Source organism: Schistocerca piceifrons, chromosome X (genome assembly GCF_021461385.2).
Source record: "Schistocerca piceifrons isolate TAMUIC-IGC-003096 chromosome X, iqSchPice1.1, whole genome shotgun sequence".
Lineage (NCBI taxonomy): Eukaryota > Metazoa > Arthropoda > Insecta > Orthoptera > Acrididae > Schistocerca > Schistocerca piceifrons.
Window position 1 is genome coordinate 861,980,186 of NC_060149.1, and position 18,200 is coordinate 861,998,385.

At 37.0% G+C, this 18,200-nt stretch overlaps 1 protein-coding gene across 1 annotated transcript in view; it reads left to right on the forward strand.

Moving 5' to 3' along the window:
* The window catches only part of LOC124722738 (Down syndrome cell adhesion molecule-like protein Dscam2), a 202,553-nt gene that overhangs the window by 2,613 nt on the left and 181,740 nt on the right, over positions 1 to 18,200 (forward strand). The window contains exon 2 of the mRNA XM_047247880.1: positions 6,565 to 6,802. Coding sequence (XP_047103836.1) covers positions 6,565 to 6,802 — 238 coding nt within the window. The remainder of the gene's footprint in view (positions 1 to 6,564; positions 6,803 to 18,200) is intronic.

Consider the following 18,200-nt stretch of genomic DNA (forward strand, 5'->3'; position numbering starts at 1 on the left):
GAAACACTTTATGATTTACAATTCTGCAGTCCTAGGGGATATCTCAACCAATGACACCATATGTCTTTTACATTTTTCCTAACTGGCACACTAAGAGAGAATTTCATTTACGTATTTATTTTACAAGGGTTGGAATTTTAACAGTGGCAACTATTTATTTACAGCTCGTACAAAATAGATATGTGTTTCAAGATTTTACTGACCTTCAGAGAAGTCACCAGTATTGTGTATAACTCATTGCCAGTGATGTGGAAGTCATAGGATACTCTTAGCACTATCAGTTGTGTTAACAGTTCGAGCAGTGTGGCCTATTGCCTGACGAATTTGTAGCAGTTCTGAAGAAAATGCTGTGAAGTGTTTCCTTCACTTTAGAAATCAAGTTGAACTTACAAGTGCTTAAATCAGGGCAGTGCAGTTGGTGGTATAGCACTTAGCAGCACCATCAGTCAGACAAATCAGTAAGAGCTTGCACTGTATGTGCTTGAGCATTGTCCTGCAAGATGATGGTCAGGTCCTGCAGAAAGTGTCATCACTTCTGTCTCTATGCTGTTCATTTTTGGAACACAACCTATGACCAGCTTAGGGACAGAAGTGATGACACTTTCTGCAGGACCTGACCATCATTTTGCAGGACAGTGCTCAAGCACATACATTGCAAGCTGTTACTGATTTGTTTGACTGATGGGGCTGCTAATTGCTATACCACCTACTGCACTACCCTGACTTAAGCCCTTAAAGTTCATGTGATTTCTAAACTGAAGGAAACACTTCATGGCATTCGCTTCAGAACTGCTATAAATTCTTTGGGCAATAGACCGTGATGCTCGAACTGTCAACACAACTGACACTGCTAAGAGTATCCTACAACTTCCACATCACTAGCAACGGGTTATACACAGTGCTGGTGACTACTTTGAAGGTCAGTAAAACTTTGAAACACGTATCCATTTTGTATGAGCTGTAAATAAATAGTTGTCATTATTAAAGTTCCAACCCTCGTATTTATTTACATGTCAAGTTCCATAGGACCAAATTGAGGATCAAATCTCCAAGGTCGTGGAATGTGTCAGTACATTAAATTACAACATAAAAGTAATAACAGATAAAAATAAAATGTTTGAGCCTGAAAAAAGTCAATCCATAAGTTTAAGTAAACGCAATCAACATGACAACAAGAATCAGCTTAATATTTCAAGGAACTCCTCGACAGAATAGAGGGAGCGACACAGGAGGAAACTATTCAGTTTTGATGTAAAAGCACATGGATTACTGATAAGATTTTTGAATTTGAGTGGTAGCTCATTGAAAATGGATGCAGCAGTATATTTCACACCTTTCTGCACAAGAGTTAAGAGAGTCCGATCCAAATGCAGGTTTGATTTCTGACGAGTATTAACTGAGTGAAAAGCTGCTTATTCTTGGGAATCAGCTAATACTGTTAACAAGAAATTACAGTAAGGAATATATATATTGAGAGGCCAATGTCAAAATACCCAGACTCGTAAACAGGGGTCGACAAGAGGTTTGTGAACTTACACTTCTTATCGCCCGAGCCACCCGTTTATGAGCCAAAAATGTCCTTTTAGAGTGGGAAGAGTTACCCCAAAATATAATACCCTACAACATAAGCAAATGAAAATAAACAAAGTAGACTAATTTTCATGTCAAATGATCACTCACTTCAGATACCATTCAAATAGTAAAAATGGCAGCATTAAGTCTTTGAACAAGATCCTGAACATGGACTTTCCATGACAGTTTACTATCTTATCTGAACACCTAGAAATTTGAACTGTTCAGTTTTGCTAATCATATGCCCATTTTGTGAAATTAAAACATCGGGTCTTGTTGAATTGTGTGCTAGAAACTGTAAAAACTGAGTCTTACTGTGATTTAGCATTAGTTTATTTTCTAGAAGCCATAAACTTAGATAATCAACTACACTATTTGAAATTGAGGCAATGTTGCGCACAACATCCTTTACTACCAAGCTAGTGTCATCAGCAAACAGAAATATTTTAGTGTTACCCATAATACTAGAGGGCAACACTGATCCCGGGCACCCCCCCCTCCCCCCCTCCCCCCCTCCCCCCCTCCCCCTCTCCCCCCCCTCCCCCCCTCTGCCACTTGACTTTACCCCACTCACATCCCACATTACAGCCATTCTCAACACTGTGAATAATGACCTTTTGCTGTCTGTTACTAAAGTAAGAGGTGAACCAATACTTCAGACAATTGTGCACTATACAGCATAATGTACGAAGAATATGTGGTCACATATAGATGACAGCATGTTGCTGAAAAGAATCATGCTAAACAGTTTAGTTTAATAAAAGTGACTGAATCAAAAGGCATATGTGATTTTGAAGATATTGTCAGATTTTCTTGAGGGTAAGTTTATTTTATTATGACACTGTTGCTATTTATTAGGTCCAGTTCTATCACTTTCACATTTTTCGACTGGTTCGTCTTTCTTGGCCATCTCCTCTATTTTTCTGTTTCATATGTTCCCTGTTTTCACTCACTTCTGGGAGCTATAATTTTGGTATTTTACCCTCTGCCCAATACCTCCCCCCCCCCCCCCCCCCCTTCCTCATCCTTGTTTTCCCTCTTGCCTTACTCTGCTGAGTATTTTGTTTGAGAATCAGAGGTTTATGTCTCTGTAAAGCTTTCTCACCATCCTGATGATCTACATCTACATCTACATGACTACTCTGCAATTCACATTTAAGTGCTTGGCAGAGGGTTCATCGAACCATGATCTCTCTACCATTCTACTCCCGAATAGCGCGTGGGAAAAACGAACACTTAAACCTTTCTGTTCGAGCTCTGATTTCTCTTATTTTATTTTGATGATCATTCCTACCTATGTAGGTTGGGCTCAACAAAATATTTTCGCATTTGTAAGAGAAAGTTGGTGACTGAAATTTCGTAAATAGATCTCGCTGTGACGAAAAACGTCTTTGCTTTAATGACTTCCATCCCAACTCGCATATCAAAATGGTTCAAATGGCTCTGAGCACTATGGGACTTAACAGCTGTGGTTATCAGTCCCCTAGAACTTAGAACTACTTAAACCTAACTAACCTAAGGACATCACACACATCCATGCCCGAGGCAGGATTCGAACCTGCGACCGTAGCAGTCGTCGCATATCATATCTGCCACACTCTCTCCCCTATTACGTGATAATACAAAACGAGCTGCCCTTTTTTGCACCCTTTCGATGTCCTCCGTCAGTGCCACCTGGTAAGTATCCCACACTGCGCAGTAATATTCTAACAGAGGACGAACGAGTGTAGTGTAAGCTGTCTCTTTAGTGGACTTGCTGCATCTTCTAAGTGTCCTGCCAACGGACTTGCCTTCCCCACAATATTATCTATGTGGTCTTTCCAACTGAAGTTGTTCGTAATTTTAACACCCAGGTACTTAGTTGAATTGACATCCTTAAGAATTGTCTATTTATCAAGTAATTGAATTCCAGCGGATTTCTTTTGTAACTCATGTGGATCACCTCACACTTTTCGTTATTTAGCTTCAACTGCCACCTGCCACACCATACAGCAATCTTTTCTAAATCGCTTTGCAACTGATACTGGTCTTCAGATGACCTTACTAGACAGTAAATTACAGCATCATCTGTGAACAACCTAAGAGAACTGCTCAGATTGTCACCCAGGTCATTTATGTAGATCAGGAACAGCAGAGGTCCCAGGACGCTTCCCTGGGGAACACCTGATATCACTTCAGTTGTACTCGATGATTTGCTGTCTATTACTATGAAATGCGACCTTCCTGACAGGAAATCACAAATCCAGTCACACAACTGAGATGATACCCCATAGGCCCGCAGCTTGATTAGAAGTCGCTTCTGAGGAACGGTGTCAAAAGCTTTCCTGAAATCTAGAAATATGGAATCAACTTGAGATCCCCTGTCGATAGCAGCCATTACTTCATGCGAATAAAGAGCTAGCTGCGTTGCACAAGAATGATGTTTTCTGAAACCATGTTGATTACGTATCAATAGATCGTTCCATTCAATGTGATTCATAGTGTTTGAATACAGTATATGCTCCAAAACCCTACTGCAAACCAACGTCAATGATATAGGTCTATAGTTCGATGGATTACTCCTACTATCCTTCTTAAACACTGGTGCTACCTGCGCATTTTTCCAATCTGTAGGTACAGATCTATCGGTGAGCGAGCAGTTGTATATGATTGCCAAGTAGGGAGCCATTGTATCAGCGTAATCCGAAAGGATATACAGTCTGGACCTGAAGACTTGCCCGTATCAAGCGATTTGAGTTGCTCCACAACCCCTAAGGTATCTACTTCTAAGAAACTCATGCTAGCAGCTGTTTGTGTTTCAAATTCTGGAATATTCCATTCATCTTTCCTGGTGAAGGAATTTCGGAAAACTGTGTTCGACAACTCCGCTTTAGCAGCACAGTCGTTGGTAACAGTACCATCAGCACTGTGCAGCGAAGGTATTGACTGCGTCTTGCTGCTTGTGTACTTTACATGTGACCAGAATTTCTTTGGATTTTCTAAAAAATTTTGAGACAATGTTTTGTTGTGGAACCTATTAAGGGCATCTCGCATTGAAGGCCGTGCCAAATTTTGCGCGTCTGTAAATTTTAGCCAATCTTCGGGATTTCGCGCTCTTCTGAACTTCGCATGCTTTTTCCATTGCCTCTGCAACAGCGTTCGGACCTGTTTTGTGTACCATGGAGGATCAGTTCCATCTCTTACCAATTTATGAGGTATGAATCTCTCAATTGCTGTTGCTACTATGTCTTTGAATTTGAGCCACATCTCGTCTACATTGGCATAGTCAGTTCGGAAGGAATGGAGATTGTCTCTTAGGAAGGCTTCTAGTGACACTTTATCCGCTTTTTTAAATAAAATTATTTTCCATTTGTTTCTGGTGGATTTGGAAGAAATGGCATTGAGCCTAGCTACAACGACCTTGTGATCACTAATCCCTGTATCAGTCATGATGCTCTCTATTAGGTCTGGATTGTTTGTGGCTAAGAGGTCAAGTGTGTTTTCGCAACCATTTACAATTTGCATTGGTTCGTGGACTAACTGCTCGAAATAATTTTCGGGGAAAGCATTTAGGACAATCTCGGAAGATGTTTCCTGCCTACCACCAGTTTTGAACAAGTTATTTTTGCCAACATATCGAGGGAAGGTAGAAGTCCCCACCAACTATAACCGTATGAGTGGGGTATTTTTTTGTTACGAGACTCAAATTTTCTCTGAACTCTTTCAGCAACTATATCACGGAGTCTGGGGGTCTGTAGAAGGAGCCAGTTATTAACTTAGTTCAGCTGTTAAGTATAACCTCCACCTATACCAATTTGCATGGAGTATCTACTTCGACTTCACTACAAGATAAACCACTACTGACAGACACAAACACTCCACTACCAATTCTTCCTAATCTATCTTTTCTGAACACCATCTGAGACTTCGTAAAAATTTCTGCAGATTTTATTTCAGGCATTAGCCAGCTTTCTGTACCTATAACGATTTCAGCTTCTGTGCTTTCTATTGGCACTTGAAGCTCAGAGACTTTCCCAGCACAACTACTACAATTTACAACTACAATTCCGACTGTTCCTTGATCCAAGAATGTCCTGTATTTGCCATGCACCCTTTGAGATTGCAGCCCACCCCGTACTTTCCCGAGGCCTTCTAACCTAAAAAACCACCCAGTCCATGCCACACAGCCTCCGCTACCCGTGTAGCCGCCAGCTGAGTGTAGTGAAGTCCTGACCTATTCAGCGGAACCCGAAACCCCACCACCCTATGGCCCAACTCAAGGAATCTGCAGCCATCACAGTCGCAAAACCGTCTGAGCTGCTGATTCAGTTGTATTGTAATGCATTCTATATTTTGTGTGTGTCCCCTATTTCACATTTTAATCAAAATGGGTTGCTGATGTATTGGCACATTAATTTCTCCTGTGAGATTATTATGAAACTGTTAAGTTGTATTTATTTTGTGGTTTGTAAAGTGTTTACATCAGTCTGGTATATGTACAAACATTTTTGAAATTTTTGAATTATACCAAACATTGTTTTCTGTAATGTTATTTTATACATGAATATGTTCACAGTCTGATAAATTACATTTATCATTTTAAATAAATAAACAAACCAACAAGTCACCTAGTTTATTACATGATTTTAAAGAATGATTATTTAATTTTCCCATGATCCATTACTACTCACAATAAGACAACATATCACATTCAATAGACATAGAACAGAGATAAAAAAACATGCCATAGCAGCATTGTCTAGAAGCTATTCAATCAACAGTTCTTAAAACAGACTGTCATAGATGATGATCTCAATTATATCAGTATTTTTGGTTTAAGTTCTGTTCACTGAATGTAACACTGCAAAAAATATAGTTTGTTTGCACTTGAATTTTTTGTTTACAAATGTAATACCATACATGAATTTAGGCATTACTTATATCTGAAACATATATAAAGATGCTGTGTGAAAATGTATAGAGAAACTGAATAACTGTTTTTTTTAATTACAGCCACCTGATGAAAGCCTACAAAATGGAGAAATATTGGGATATTATATTGGGTATAAGATCAGCAATTCATCAGAGCCATTCCATTACAAAACTTTTGAAGTAACCCCTGGAATGGAACTGCAAAATACATTGAATGAATTGCAGAAATTTACAGAGTACAGTGTCTTAGTTCAAGCATACAACAGAGCTGGCGCTGGCCCACACAGTAAAGAAGTCACTGCTACAACAGAGGAAGATGGTAATATAATGCTAGGTGTTATTTTCATACATTAAGTGACCATACTTAGAGGTTTTGATAACAGAATGAAGAACTTGCCATGTATCTTTAAAAAAGTGAAATCCATTTGTTCTTTTGAAAAAGAAATAAGCTATTCAGATCATTAACTAAACCACAGGAACTATTTGTTTTTTTAAAGAATAGAACTTTTACTTTGTCTTTTTTTTCATTTCTTTCATCTCTCTAGACATTTATGCATTATTAACAAAAAGTATTTGTAAGATATTTCATTCTAATCAGTACAACACAAAGCATAACCCTTTTGAGTGGCTAAGCTGAGTCTGTGGTTGTAACTTTCCAAAGTTTTGTATATGGAGAAGACATTATAACCAGTCACACTTGGTTAAATATAACATATGTAAGATAACAGTAACTCTCTTCAAGAATTACTTAATCAGTATTGTTCTTGTCAGATTAAAGTGCATCTACTGCTTGGTTTCATAGTAACTGCACAATCAGCTGAAAAACAATGCGTGACAACACCACTGTGTGTGTGTTTGTGTGTGTTTCAAATACTGAGAATGTCAACATGAAACCAAATTGCAGACCTTATATCACCCACACATGACAACGTCATCAGATTTCTGTTGTGTTAGCAGGTTCTTTGCATCTACATTGCCAGTGATCCATTGCTTTCCGGCCTTTTATAACAACATAAACAGTTTTCTGCTTTGTTAGCAGATCCTTTGCATCTACATTTCTCACGATCCATCATTTCCTTAACATTGCTGTATTTTCTATTGTCTAGCACACTAAGGCTGCTTTTATGAGCCACTCCTTCATTCTTAGCATATGTCTATCCAGTTTCTTTTCCTTATTATTGTTACATTCAGTAACTATCTCTGCTCTCCCACTCTTCTCAGTACCACCTCATTTGTTATGCTATCCATTTAACTTATTCTTTCTATCCTCTGCCACATCCACATCTCAAAAGCCCCCAGCTTTGCTCTGTCTCTCTTTCTTGTTTGCATTTCAGCACCATACAGGGGATGCTCTGTACAAAATGCTTTATCAGTCATTTCCTCAAATGTTCATTAGTGGTACTGAAAAAAAGTATCTTATTACGGAAAACCTATTTTGCCATTACTTTATGTTTTTCATTTCTGTGATACACTTCCAGTCACTTTCCATTCTGCTAGGTATTTAAAACTTTGCAAAAGTGCTAATAATTCTCCTTTCAGCTCTACATATATCCTTTTCTTCCTCCTAGTGCCATCACTTTCATTTTCTTCATATTGATTTTCATTTTGTAGGTATTTACTTTAGCTTCAATGACATCCACTGTTTCTTGCAGCTATTTCTCAGTTGTTTGGTAAAAGGCCCATGTCACCTGTGTACCACAGGCACCATATTTTTCTGCCTGTAGTTGGTATCCCTGTGTCATCTGGTGGGCAGTGTTCAGTCATACACTCTAAATACAGACTGAAAAAAGTAGGAGACAGATAGTGGCCTTGTTAGTCCTTTTCCTAGTTCAGTGCAGTTTGCACTTCCTTCTGTCACTTTGATGTTTACAGTTTGTATATAATGAATTTATGTATTGTCTCATTCCCCAGTTCTCATTATAGTTGCAAGCTTATTCCAAGCCACATTGTCAAATGACTTTTCCAGCTCTATAAAATACATATGTAAATCTCTTTCATTCCTGATAAACCTTTTAGCCAAAGAGTCCTATTGCATACCTTGTGTCTGTATTCCTTCTCAAACCACACTACTTCTCAGCCAAATTTTCCTCCTTTTATCTTCTCCAATGTTTTATTTGTGATTATTAACATAAATTTGAGTATGTTTGAAGTCAGACTATTTGTCCAGTGTTCACATTACTTTTCTTCATTCCTTTTTTATTTGATACTGGAATCATTACCACCGTCGAAAATCCTCCTGTCATATATTTGTTACATAATCTGAGTATTTTCCGTGTTCCTTCTTGGTGCTTATACTTCAGCGAAATTTATTTTTCATTGCAGCTATTCCACATGTGTCTTTTCGTATGGTTTGTCCTTTTTTCTAATTAATTTGATCTATTTAGTTATTATTTATTTAACTTGATCTCATTAGACCCATCAGACAATCTCCTATATCAGACCAGGGTTTATCACATACAGTATATCATATTTACCTAATATATAACAATTTTAATATGACAAATACTGCTGAAATGATTTGAGTGTCTGTAGTGACAATGTGAATAAATAACACTGACTTTTAACTAATAAAGTTAAAACTGGCAGTGCTTCTTCTAGTGCTGCTGCTGTCATGAATGATGGTGATGATGATGATAGATGATAGATAATAATAATAATAATAATAATAATAATAATAATAATAATAATGATGACTATAACAACAATAATGATAGTGGCATATATAAAAAGAATTTATTGGGGTGTAAAATAGATGTTTTCTGATATAGCAGATTTTGAGAGAAGGAAATTTAATCCTTTCCAGTCCAGTTTTTCTGATCACTGCATTCTCCTCAATTGTTACTTATTTTATGCAGGTAAGGATGTAAGGCATTATAGGTTATAATGCTGCTGTTTAAAAAATAAAGTGGAATACAAGGTCACTTGAGAACTTTATTTTCTCTTTTTTTGAAACTATGTTGGTGTTTGCTTATAATTTTTTGTGTATGGTGCTTCTTAAAGCATTCTTCAGGTTGTAGTCAAGGCTTCATCTTGCATGTTTCACAGTAGAAAATTGTTTCTCTGTTCCCTCATTTCTCCTTGCATTTGCTGCAAAACATGCGAACCTCTGCTGATTTGGTTTTCATTTTGCATTATAACATGAATCTTCTCATTTAGTCTTTCCTTGGTGTCAGATGATGTTGGTCTTCTTCTTTCCTTTGAATTTGTATCTCTCACCTGACTGACTAGCTATCTGGTTAGATTTCTTCCATGGGAAAGGTGAGTCTGCAGTTGTTCTGCACATTCATTGTTGTCTATTGACTAAAGAATACAGCAGTTCACTGCAGCAACTTCAATCAGCCAGAAGTAGAATTTTTACCATCCCTTATATGATGACCTTTGTATTCCAAAATGACAGTTGGTTTTAGGAACTGCACAGGCTCTTCCTGTAACAATTGGGTAGTAAGGACCAAAGAATGCACTCAACTTGGTCACTAACCTCTTGTCATGGAATGGAAGACACAATTTCCATCTCACTTTTATAGGCACGTAACTCATGTTAAGCAAGTTTCATCTTCTTCAAACAGAATCCTTCTGACAGATGAAATTTCATTTGTGCAGTTCCTGAGCAAGTTTAGGGCTTGTGCAGATACTGTCAGTAATGATGTGATATGAACGACTACTTGGGTTGCTAAATGTAAATGAGAACAAATTAGACTTTTTGTAGTTGTCTTTACACACTATTGAATGTGAGAGAAGCATAACCATTTTCTGGAGCACACAGACAGAAAATTCATAAATCACACTTCGTAGGCTTCTTTGGATTGTAGCACTTGAATTGAATTCTTCCTTTGAATCCTACTTTGCTCTCATCTATTGCTGCCTTTCTTTTTGGTATGTAAAGTTCTTTGGGTTTACCGTCAGTGTACTCATTAACATTCTTCACCGTGCTCCCTCTTATACATTGACACAATTGAGCTGTGACAGGAGGAACTAAATGCAGCATTCAAAATATTTAGGGGAAAAGAAGACAAGAAATGGAGACAAGAAGAAAACATCATTAAAATTGTGTTCATTCTATTCAGTATTCTATAAAATGTTCAACTAATTCTGTCTTTACATTCAAGGCCATGTTGAATATTACACCAAGATAAGCCTTCATTTCTTCTAATGAAATATCTCTCCATGAATACCACAATGAGTGTTTTGTAAGTGGAGTGACTCCTTGTATCTCTTCTGTAATATAAATATTTGTAGCACTCACAATTTCACTAATATCATCAGTGAAGAAGAGTTGGAAATATTCAAGTTCAGATTTTGGTTGAAAACCATGAGGAATGGTGAAACCTCACTGCATGAAAGAAAAGGAAACTTCATGAGATCACCACTGCCATCATGATAAAACTTCCAAGCTACTTGCCAAACTGACAATAGCATTATCACTTACATGTTTTCTACCACCCATTATCATTCTAGAAATGTGTGAATACAATATTCTTTGGGTAGTCAGATCATACCAAGTGCTGCCATGTACCTACTGAATTCCAACAATGGAAGATATAGAAAGCACAATAATGGAAAGGCATCACACATCAGTCAACATCAGAGCCATAGCAGAAAATCGTAGTGTCAGACATAGTCTGATAGTGGATCAGAAAGGGTTAAGGAGACTGCACCAGCTAAGAATACTGGGAAATAAGGAAGGTCAGTGTGGAAATCCAGATGTACAGGGATAATGACTGCATAAATGGTAATCATCATTGTTGCTTTAGTAGATATTCCATTCACTGTCTTCTGAAGCTGAAGATGACATTCAGTCCTCTAAGATAATGTGGGAGGTCATTCCAGAGATGGATACTTACTGAGAAGGACTTTGAGAAAGCAGCTGAATGATGGAGTGCAACAGAAAGTATTTTGCTCTGAAGGAGAGATATGAGGGGCAGTGTACATTTATAAGACAGTAGAGAAGACAGAGGGTATGGAAATCTCTGCTCTTGACTGCATACAGCCAGGGTATCTGTGCATATGGCAGTAAAATGTGATCAAAGAGTCAAACATCACAAATTTAATGAAAACAGGAAACCATCATCCACATAATTCAAGGATTCAAGTTCCAGAGTTCTCAGTTTGTGACCTTTGTCATATAGCACTTTCCAATAGTCTTCTCATCCTTGAAGGTCTTTCTTTTGATCTTTGTATACTGTGTTTTCCGTTTTACTGAGAATTTCCTTACTAGAACTTCTTGGTCTATTTTGATAGTGTTGGAAGGTGTCATTTATAATCAATAACCCTACTAGAAAATTCATCTTTGGTGTTGCTGCAATGGGCACTTTGTATGTATGTTTGTTTGCTTAATTTGGGTTTGTCATTGATCATGTACATTCATTCTGTGTAAAAATAAAGTTTATTCTTCAGTTCCAAACCATAACTGCATTTTAATTTAATGCTCAAATAACAACAGGTTGTGGGTCCAGCTACCCACTCTGCCAGTATAACATAAAAACAGCAGCTTATTTGAAACAAACAAAAATGTGTGTCTCTCCATAATGCTAAGAAAGTTCATTTCAACACATAAACATAGAATGCTGACATAATGAATTCTGGCACTGCTAACATGTTTCCATTAATCAAAAAACTAAAAAGAAGATAAAACTACAACAAATGGCAGTTTGCAATGAAAACTTATTTGCAACAGGAACAATTGTGGCAGTGTGTAGTGGGAGAGATCAAAGATGAGATAAGATATGTACCGCAAGGACTAAAATGAAATTATCAGTTCACTCCACTGTTTATGTGCATCTACAAAACACCCACAACTACAAAAGAAGTATGGGAAAGACTAAAACAAATTTATGAGGACTCAGGACTTTACTGAAGAATGGGAGTGTTGAGAAAATTTTTAACAACAAGGCTGGAGAACTGTTTGTCTGCGGAAGAATAAATGTCAATAATAATTTCACTATCAAACAAATTAAATGATCTTAACTTCTAAGTGCAAGATGAGTGGGTAGTATGTATTTAGTTATATGGGCTGCCTAAAGAGTAAAATCCAGTGATAATGATTTTAGAGAACTCCAAAATGTTGATAATGGAAATTCCAATAAAAACAGATTTGTACTGGAAGTAAAGGATGATGAAACTGGCAGTTCATATTTTAATGATGCAGCCCTTCAAGAAAATAAAAAGGGCAGCTGCAATAAACCCACATTACAGCACCAGAGGTCAGAGGTGTTGCAACTGCAACAAATATGGACACACAGTGAAGAACTGTCACAGTAAAAACAAAGCAAGTGAAAAATCTGCCACGAAAGAAACAAGTTATGAGACATTCTTAAAAATATTAGCATCAGCTAAAGCTATATGCAAAGAATGGTGATATGTGGATTCTGGTGCTTCTGGTGATTTCAGTTTCACAGTGTCAGTGCCCAATTCACAAATGGTTGTGACTAATAATGAAAACTTATCCATTAAAGGGACAGGCTGAACACACATATTGAAGCACTAGCAGGCAGAGAGACAACAGATGTTAGAGTGATAGATGAGCTCTATGTGCCTCAGTTTAGTACAAATTTACTTTCTGTAAGCACAACAGGGCTACCCTATCGTTTTTGATTATAGGGTCTGTTGCATTCACGATGCAGAGAAGAAATTAATAGCCACAGCATCATTAATCAATGAAATGTATAGACTGGAGCAACCAAGTGATCACAGTTTTGAAGCAAAATGTGTATCCTTGTCTAATGATGCAAAATTATAGTATAACATATTAGGACACCTGCCCTCACATGCAACAGAATAATTACAAAAGGGTTTGGCTAATGGTATTAGATACAAAGGATGCATTGACATCCTCTGAACTGCATGCCTAGAAGGTAAGCAAACCAGATTTTCCTTCCCACATTACACTTCTAGAGATAAAGGATTTTAGAGTTGGTTCATTCAGATTTGGGTCGTGCAATGCAATCCACATCAACTTGTAGAGCTAAATATTTTCTAACTCTAATTGATAATGTTTTGAGAATTTTTTTGTATAAGTACCAAGTATTGAGATTATTCACAATTAAAAAAACTTTAGAGAATCATACAGGTGAAAGACTTTGTGTCTTGTGAACTGATAATGCAAATGAATATGTAAATGAAAGGATGACAAAATTCTTTAGGGATGAAGGAGTTAGACATCCAACCATGGTTCCCTACACTCCAGAACAAAATAGTGTAGCAGAGAGATATAATGGAGTGATCATGGAGGAGGCAAGATGTGTGCTGTTTGATGTAAAATTATCTATGAAATTTGGGGAATTAGCAACCTCCACCACAGTTTGTCTTATTAACAGATTCCTGATAAATGCTTTTAACAACATAATTCCAGAGAAAGCTTTCTTGGGGAAGAAACCTGACCTTCAACATCTGAGATTATTTGTCAGTAAGGCGTATGTTCATTTACCAAGAGTCAATAGGCACAAATGGTACAAGAAATGTGCTCAGTGCGTACTTGTCAGATACTGCAAAGACAGCAAGGCATACTGATTGTTCCATCCTGTTTATCAAAGAATTATAAAAGCAAGATGTGTAATCTTTAAAGAAACAACAATTCATAAGATTAATGACAAGCCACGAACATCTGATCATGTTCTGGAACCAAACCTGGTATTCATTCCATTGACACGGGTAAGGAGGAAAGCACTGAGGTGCAAGACGATTCGAGGGATGCCACACTGGATAACAGAATTTCAGAAGAATCAGCCTCAGTCAAAATAAAAGAATATTCTGAAACATCTCAACAAGTGTTCAGAAGATATTCCAAATACCAGGGTCAAAGAAAATGGATGATTGCATGTCCTATCATACAAAAGATTCTGAAGAGTCAGAACCATCAACACTGGAAGAAGGACTGCAATCTAATGAGTTGCAGAAATGGCTTCAAGCAAATCAGGAGGAATTAAAGTCTCACCCAGAAAATCAAACTTGGGAATCAGCAGCCTTGACTCCAGGCCAAAAAACAATTGACACCAAGTGTTTCTTTAAGCTAAAAAGAGGCTTAAAAGGGCTAATAATTCACTATAAAGCTAATCTATTAATTAACAGCTATGCACAAGTAAGAGGTTTCGACTATGAAGAAACATACACACCAATAATATGAGACAATTAACTCAGACATTTATTTAGTCTAGTTCCTAAATATCCCTTGCACATTGATCATTGTGAAATAGTGAAAGCTTCTTTAGAAGGAAAGTTGAAAGAAGAAATTTATGTGAAAATTCCCATGGTTGGCTACATGACAAAAACATTCAAAGATGAAGTCATTAAAAGACTTAAGAAAACAGTCTACAGATTGATATAGGGAAGTTGCTGTTGGAACATCAAAATGGATTAAGCTGTACTATGTTTAAATTTCAGCTGGCCTCTGTGTTTAATACAGTAATTAAGGAAGTGATATATTCATTGTAGCAGTTTACATAGATCATGATTTTATGCAACAATCTGCAACAACAAATTGCATTTGAAGAGAAACTGAAGGGACAATTCAAACTAATGGACCTTGGAGATTTATCCAACTGTCTAGGAATCTGAGTAACAAGAGACCACAAGTGTGGACTTTTATGACTGGACCACACTCGTTATATAAATAAGATTTTACAAAAATATAACCTGGAGGACTGCCAACTGGTTTCCACACTGTTAGATAGTAACCAAGTACAAGCTCATGAAATGAGTCCAAAGAAAGAATAAGAAAAAATTCCATGAAGAATATCCTACACAGAGAAGCCATAGGTATCCTAATGTATGCACAACTAGGTGCTAGATCAGATCTAGCACATACAACTGGAGTGGTAAGTCTGCTTAATAATAAACTAGGATTACTCCCACTAGAAAGCTGTAAAAAGAATCCTGTGATATCTAAAGGGAACTAAAGATTTTAAACCACAATTTTCAATAAATGAGGACCATGAAATAACAGGATACACTGATGCAGACAGGCCTGGGGCACTGGGAATAGAAAATTGAGCTTCAGTTTTTTTATTTATGTCACAGGGTGCAGCGAATTCATAAAACAGCAAAGAACAACCAACAGTAGCCCTCTCAATGACAAAAGCAGAGCACCTCTGACTGTCAGGAAGTACATTGGCCACAACAGCTACAATGAGAAATATCCCCTCCCCTCTCCTAGAAGAGAGTCTGATAAATTTTTTGCATCAACAAAGGTGATCTGTTGAAGACAAGTGGAAACAAAGATCACATTAAACACACTGTCAGCAGGCATCATTTGATCAGGGAAGTAACTGACCCAGGAGAAATCACAGTGGAACAAATTTCAATAAATGGAATTCTTTCAGACATGATGACAAAGTCACTATCAAGAACCAGATGTCATCAATTAATCCAAGAATTTGTACTATGAAGATGAAGTTCTGAGATATCACTTCTAGTGTATGTGTTGGAAGTTGTCACTTAGAATTAATGCCTCTTCTAGAAAACATCTTCAGTGTTGTTGGTATGGACGCATTTTTTATATATCTTCTTTTGCTTAATTCATGTTTTGTCACTGATTGTGTTACATTCATCCTGTGTAAGAGCAAAATTTATTATTCAGTATAAACCAAAGCACATTTTCATTTAGAGCTCAAATAACAACAAATGCCATGTTGTCAGTTTTCTCTGTTGTTGGTACAGTAAATCATATCTTCCCTTCCTCTCCAAGCCTTCAGTTGTGTCAGACTCTTCTTTTAGCCATTTTTCATAGCTTCTTCTGTTTTTGATACAATTCATTGTTCAACCTCTTGTACATCTTTCATTCAGTTTCATTGTTCTTGTTTTTGAATTCTCTTTTCTCTTCCATCTGCCAAATCATTTCCCCTTTTTTTCATATCACATATCCCATACTTTCCTGCCCAGATTTTGTGATTCCATCTTTAATATACTTCAGCCTCATGGACATTATTAGGTGGTTCTTTATCTCACAATGTGTTAACAAGCTCAATTGATAGCATTTATCTGTACACATTATCTCATTTTCTTTAGATCCTACTTCTTCACTATTGCAGCCTTCTCCAATTTTTACATTTTTATTTATATTCCTTCCATAAGGAAATTGCACTTTCTATTAATATCTGCATCTAGTAGTGTGTGACACTTCTTGAGTCCATTATTATACGTTTCTTCCATCAGTATAACATCAATTTGGTTTCTATATTTATCCCCTGGTGACTTCAAACTGTTGATCCTCATCTTGTGTTTGTAACTATTAGCTGTCTTTCCATGCAGAAATCAATAGGCTGCCAGTTAATGCCATTCCTCCTTCCAAGACTCTGACTGCCTACTGTTGTTCCCTCCTATCATTCCCCCACAACAGCATTCCAATTGCCCATTACTATTTTGCAGCATGTTTCATTGTTATTCATGATTTTCTCTATTGTGTTTTATGTCTCCTTGACAAGCTGGTCTTCATGTTCTGAAGTTAGCATATACAACTTGATAGTCAATATAGATTTTTGTAGTCCTTCCAGTCTTACACCGATAACACTCACTTGCATAGTGTACATTTACCATGCACTTAACCATTTACTTCATCATGAACACTCTTGTTCCCTTCCTTAAAGTTGTCAGATTTTGCAGCAACAAAGGTGATCTGCCGAAGACAAGTGAATACAAAGATCATGTTAAACACATTGACAGCAGGCATCATTTCATCAGGGAAGTAACTGACTCAGGAGAAATCACAGTGGAGGAAATTTCAACAAATTGAATTATTTCAGACATGATAACAAAGTCACTATCAAGCACCAGATGTCATCAGTTAACCCAATTAAATATTACATTACATATTCATTTGTATGGGTTGATAGGAGAATCCTCAAGGGGGCCACTGAAACTCCTTTCTCTTTTGGAGGCTAGGATCAGTGTCCAGTGATACAACATTGAAAGGATACAAGCACAATGAGAAGCTCAGACAGGCAGGTACTAAGGATGTTAAAATATCACAAGATTCTTAGAAAAGTACAGTAAAAAGTAATGTTAGTATACTGCATCAGAATATCAGGTGATTAAAAAACAAAGTAGATGAGCTACTTGTTTGTTTGGAAGATTTAAAAACAGAGAATGTAATAGATGTACTATGCTTGTCTGAACATCATATACTCACAGATATGGAAGAGGTAAACGTAAGTGTATATAAGCTGTCAGCACATGTAAGGTGAGACAATGTGGAAAAAGAAGTAGTTGCCAACTGTGTTAAAAGCTACCATAGTGTGAAACATGTAGGAACTAAAAAATTTTGAGTAGAGCAACATATAGAAGAATGGGCATGTGAGCTGAAACTATATAAATACAATTTTATAATTGTAACTGTATACGGGGGGGGGGGGGGGGGGGGGGGTCCATTGATCATGACTGGGCCAAATATCTCATGAAATAAGCATCAAACGAAAAAACTACAGAGAATGAAACTAGTCTAGCTTGAAGGAGGAAACCAGATGGTGCTATGGTTGGCCCACTAGATGGCACTGCCATAGGTCAAATGGATATCAACTGTGTTTTTATAAAATAGGAACCCCCATTTTTTATTACATATTTGTGTAGTATGTAAAGAAATATGAATGTTATAGTTGGACCACTTTTTTTGTTTTGTGACAGATGGCGCTGTGATAGTCACAAACATATGGCTCACAATTTTAGATGAACAGTTGGTAACAGGTAGGTTTTTTAAATTAAAATACAGAACGTAGGTACATTTGAACATT